Genomic DNA, 5,504 nt, shown 5'->3' with positions numbered 1-5,504 from the left:
ATTACGATAACATTACAATTATATTACGATGCATTACAATTAAATTACAATTATGATAAGTAGTGTCTAACAATTTAGAATTATTTTGCTTTTATTAATTTATGTTTTAAGATGAACATATGGAATCAGTTTATCAATAAACAGTTGATATAAAATGACTACTTGAAAACAAAAAAAAGTACATAAAAATCCAAGGTGCCTGGTATCTTCACAGTTTATGACTACTAATGTACTTCAAAGTATTGATGATGATGATTTAAGTACTGTAATAACCTATTAATTAGGAAAAATATATCAATTCTGGGTGCATTATTGTAAAATAATGCACGGTTTTGAGTTCAAATGCGTAGTAATATAATCACGAAGGCCTATAGGCCCGAGTGATTAATTACAAAGCATTTGAACAAAATAAAAAACGTGATTATTATACAACAATGCACGAAAAATTCAAATCTATTTCCATTCTAACACGTCAAGAAAAAATATAATAAGTATTATATAGTTGGACTTTATGTTTGGTGGTTAAATTTGTTTTCGCCTCAGAGTTTCCAACAGAAACGTTCTTTAAAGGCTGTTCCAGTGGGTTGAAAAAAATGCCGTTAAATCTACTGTGTTTAGAAACATTTTGAGAATAACGAATTTTGAAAACGTTGATAAAACTTTGTTTATTTTTATTTTACTCTATATTTTTCAAGCGAAATACAAAGCATTAATAGTGAAATAAAATTGAAATTTAACTGGTTTGCAACTTCTTGATTTGATTGCTTTTGCACGTGCTGTTTGGCGCTACATTGTGACGTCACGTAAACAACACTTTAAACGTCTGTACAGAGTTAATGACTGAATCAAAGATATTGGTTTTCGGATTCATTTTCTTAGTTTGACCATCTTCTTTCATTCTAGATAGTTTTCATAACAAAATTCGACAAAAAATGTTTTTTATTTATCAGATTTTTAAAACAAAATGGCGCCGTCAATGTGTCGGATTGAAAATACACAGGGAGGTAATAAGAACTGCGAGTGTATTGTTTAAGAAATAATATATCCCAAACTGTGATTTTATTGTTCAATAACATCACTGTTTGGAGTTCGAATGCGGGGAAGTATATCACGAGGGCGTAGCCCGATTGATATAATGATGCGCATCCGAACGACAAACAGTGATTTTATCAAGCAATAAAATCACCGCTTTGGATAATTATATTATTTCGATTCTAACACGACATCAACAAATAAATGCTGCCGTGTCTGATATTAAGCTAAATTGCACCTGATTTATTTCCGTACTTGTTGTCAACGCGTCAAAGTGGTTACGTCATGTGTATAATGATTACGTCACATGTCTAAATATAGAACGTCAAACAGTGACCTTATAGCATAATAACACACACTTTCGGTTCTTCTATGTTCAATAGGGAAAATGCGGGTCGAGTAAGAATATAGAATAATGCACGCTTCCGGCCTTTTTTATATAGAAAAAATTCCGTTAGTGTTAGAACACGACAGTATCAGTGTTTGGACACCCCACCCCTATCTGCCCCTGGACCACTATTACAACCCAGAAAAAAAATTATAAAGAAAATAATTTTCCACTATCGAAATTATTGTAATAAACTATAAATATAATTTTTATAGTGGAGATTTTTTTCGCTAGTTATGTATTTGGTACCTTATTGTAAGCCTTAGACTGTTGAATTATTTTTTATTCAGGGTTGTAGTAGGGGTCCAGGGGCAGATAGGGTTGGGGTGTCCAAACACCGAAACTGCCACCTGTGTGTTAGAATAGTGCAATAATGGTTGTTATAAAATTACAAAATAATTTTATTGAAATCGGTAGAATTTGACGTGCCCCTACACCATAATGCCCATAATGAACTATCATTTTAGAATCCATATGGTCTGGAATCCATTGTGCAAATCCATGTTTTTGCTACCTTGGTTATAACCTACAATTGTACATATTCTATTTTCTATTTAATTAGAGCTATTTGTTATCTTATTAATTAAAGTGTCATTATGCTCATCCAAGGTTAAACAATGAGTGAACAGATGAATATCAAAATAAGTTTATAATTTGGCCATAATTCCTTTTAATTTAATTATTTACCTCCCATTAACAATAAATAATGGGCAGATCCACATAAAATTTCTGTAAATATCTATTAGAATTTACCTCTAACGCTCAACTTATAAAAAGAGCGGGGCAGTGTTTTTATATTTAAGGCAGACTTATAATTTTATCCCGAACGTTTTCCAATATCAACTGTTGGTCAAACATCATTTTAACAGTCAATCTTTTGAAATATAAAGTCAATTCAGTTCAACTTGACTATGAAAACATGAGCATAATGTCATAAAAATATCTGGATTTATTAAAATAATATGTAAATAAAAATTACAATAACATCCGTAGGCATCATAAGATCTAGCTGCATGGTGCCAGCAACGGTTGCCACTTGGAACCCTATGTTATTGGTAAGAAGCACCGTAAAATTGCCATTCTTTCCGGTCAAGTCGGTATTAATAACTGCAACTTCTGAAATGATAGAGAATTAAAAAGAAATATGTAGAATGCACTTGCAATTAAAAAAGAAAATAATCAATAAAAAATCAAACTTTTTAAGCTGGAAAAACGTGATATTGCTACGCAGAAAGTAGGTAGTGATCTTTCTATTCTTTCTGCATGATCTGTATGTATTTTAGACAGACTAAATGTCTTCTCAACTGCATGATCGGAATGTATTTATTCTAACATATAATGTATTTCCAAAGCATTTGCTGAAAGAGATCTTAAGTCTTTTTAATGCATTGGCGGATAAGATCATAGATTTAATGTCCTTACAATTGCGTGGACAGTATGGGTTTAACATTTTGAATGGAAGCCATCTTTCCTATAAGATAAGTCGGCTGCTCGTTAACCACCTTTGCAACACGTGTTGCAGCAGATCTACTAAAACCATTGTTTTATTTATAATATATAGTTTTGTTTATATCAACATTTTATTGAAAAAATACATTATAAAGTTTATGACAAAAACGGTTTTATATACATTAAAATAGCATATGTTATAATTATGACAATTAAATTAAAAAAATGCATAATAAATACCACTGAATTTCTAAAAAGATTTTGGTTTTCATATACTTCATATTGTCACTGACACTAACAAAGCTAGGATACCTTTGAAATCTTGCCATTTTAAAGATTTCTCCTTAAACTCTTTAATTTCTCCATTCAGTAGCACTTCGATGTTGTCGATATCTTCTTTTTGCAACCTTAGTTCAACCCTGTCTGATATTCCTTTGTTTTCTATGGCCACAGATGTCAACGTGAACGTGTTGTTAATAACCTTCCCACCTATGTGAAGAAAGAAAGACATAAGATTTGTAATGAGTTGTGATATGAAGTCCATATGTGTTTACCTGGAAGGAAAATGAAACAGCCTGTAACTAAGCAAGCATTGTTTTTACACGGTAACTTCCCTTTAATTAATTCAACCATTTGTTTAAACAAAACTTTACAAGGTTACTTCCCTTTAGTTAAATTTACGCAAATACGTCCATTGCTAATCGTGCTTATTTTCATCTAATGCTTGATTATACAATTCCCATAAATAAAACAACATGTATGCTTTGTTGAATTCAAAATATTAGTTATAACTGCTTACTTTCAGTTGGAGTAAGATTATTCTCAAATCTCGCCTGCACCTCTGTGGTCCCTGCTCTAAGCAAAATGTAATCCCCTGACGCCATGATGCGGATCTTCTGGCCTCTAATTGTCGCAATGTGACCTTGCCCGTACACAAACGCTATAAAATAAATATGGCAGTGAAACTACATCACAATTCTTACGTCATCATAATTATGTTACAAACTAGCAGTATAATATATAAAACAAACAAATAAACTTACAAAGAAAACAATAACGAATAAAGACCAAACTGCGCTACAATGTGATGAACACGTTTGTTTTTAACAGTAATAAGTATGTCGGCCGATTTCGTACACTTTGCGCGTTGCGTTGTCGGTAGCAACTTAACCTATATCGTTATCGCCTTTTGGTCTTGTCGTCTTGTCGCTAGAGAAATACGCCAAAAGGCGCCTTGACTCATCGTCATCTTGTCGTCCTGTCCTAGCGAAGCACGCTAAACGGCGTGTTGTCGTGTGGCGCGATGTCGCACTGACGCTTGGTTTATGTATTTACATAGCAAATCCTTCGATTTGAGCCGAGCGACAATGTGATATCGTGGCAACACCCGCATGACAACGCGGCTTTTGGTGTATTTCGTTAGCGACAAGACGACAGTGCAACATCGCGCCGTTTGGCGCTTTGTTGTGCTGTCGCTAGCGACAACACGACGCACAAAATTGCACCAAATTAGCCAACATATATAAGTAATCCTGGAAAACAGCGTCCAAAATCCAGGTTAGTTACATGATGCCAGATGATATCGTTAAAATAAATATAATAATGCCATTGGTTTTCGTTGGAATCATTTGTCACTAACAATAGCTAGTAAAGTTTGAAGATATATCGACCATTATCCAAGCTGAAAATATGCTAATTATAACTAGAATTTTTAAAAGAGTTACCAATTTACGCCGCCTAAGTTTTTGATGAAGTACAAAAAAGTACTAAAAAGTTTGATGAATAGATCTAGCATACTTTCAGTTAATTGCTAAATGTGCACATGGACAATAAATTCATCATATTAAATGTAATTTACTAACTCGTATGTTTATGTATAAAGTTTTTATCACTGAAAATAGGATATACCAGGAGATAATTAAAAACTAATCTAGATTACAGTGCGCTCCCTATCGCTCTTATCCATGTATATATCAATTTTCGCTGGAATATCTCCGTAATACTTTTCAGAATTATTCCCTGGATAATGGTATAACAATGCTATGATTTGACCAGTAATTGTGACCTTGATCTTGACGGTGAGGTTCTGAGGTGTTGCGCATGACGCATTGTCTATATTTGTACAAACTTATGTTAAAATCCTTTCATGAATGGAAGGATGTTGACCTAAAACGAGTCTAAAACAAATCTTAAGCTTTAACCTCTAAGTGACTTTGGGGGTAAGGTCTTGGTGTAGCGCATGGCACATCGTCATATAATGGTGAGCCAAGTAAATTTCAAAATCGCTTCATTGAGGAAAAGTTATTGACATGACAAATTATACCCGCCAACAAAGTTAACCTCTAAGAGTGACATTGGCATGTCAGCGTTTTAGCTTGATGGTTGATATCGTAGGATATAACTGTATAAATTTAGCAGGCATATACCTGGTACGGGAGGATTATATTCCGTACAATCCGTAGTTCCTCTCAGCTCAACGTAATAGTCACATGACTTGAAGTCGGTCCACTGGCAACAGCTAAACAGCGGAATTATATCGTCTACCCAATGAGAGAGAATTGGAACATGACCAGGTTTACCATAAGGTGCAGCTCCCCAATCGTGACTTTTGTCAGCTGTACTTCCAAAATATGTA

At 33.7% G+C, this 5,504-nt stretch overlaps 1 protein-coding gene across 1 annotated transcript; it reads right to left on the bottom strand.

The window, feature by feature from the left end:
• Positions 1-2,357: 2,357 nt before the first annotated feature.
• On the bottom strand, positions 2,358-5,498 carry LOC132746165 (uncharacterized). Its single transcript, XM_060735246.1, has 4 exons — positions 5,296-5,498; positions 3,669-3,809; positions 3,182-3,358; positions 2,358-2,536 (listed from the first exon to the last, which is right to left on the bottom strand). The coding sequence occupies exons 2-4, from the start codon at positions 3,751-3,753 to the stop codon at positions 2,373-2,375; spliced, it is 426 nt and encodes a 141-aa protein (XP_060591229.1). The 5' UTR covers positions 3,754-3,809; positions 5,296-5,498; the 3' UTR covers positions 2,358-2,372.
• Positions 5,499-5,504: the final 6 nt, after the last annotated feature.

The sequence above is a fragment of the Ruditapes philippinarum genome, unplaced genomic scaffold, assembly GCF_026571515.1.
Source record: "Ruditapes philippinarum isolate M1 unplaced genomic scaffold, ASM2657151v2 ctg27532_1_1_1_1, whole genome shotgun sequence".
NCBI lineage: Eukaryota > Metazoa > Mollusca > Bivalvia > Venerida > Veneridae > Ruditapes > Ruditapes philippinarum.
Note: the sequence above shows the minus strand (reverse complement) of the source record. Positions and strands in the feature narration are given on the sequence as shown.

Bases quoted from the DNA above. Each gene is read 5' to 3' on its own strand.
- LOC132746165 (XM_060735246.1), bottom strand. From the start codon at position 3,753: ATGGCGTCAGGGGATTACATTTTGCTTAGAGCAGGGACCACAGAGGTG. The intron at 3,359-3,668 runs GTAAGCAGTTAT...TTCTTCACATAG, and splicing joins TAATCTTACTCCAACTGAAA to GTGGGAAGGTTATTAACAAC. The intron at 2,537-3,181 runs GTATCCTAGCTT...CTATCATTTCAG, and splicing joins AAAATGGCAAGATTTCAAAG to AAGTTGCAGTTATTAATACC.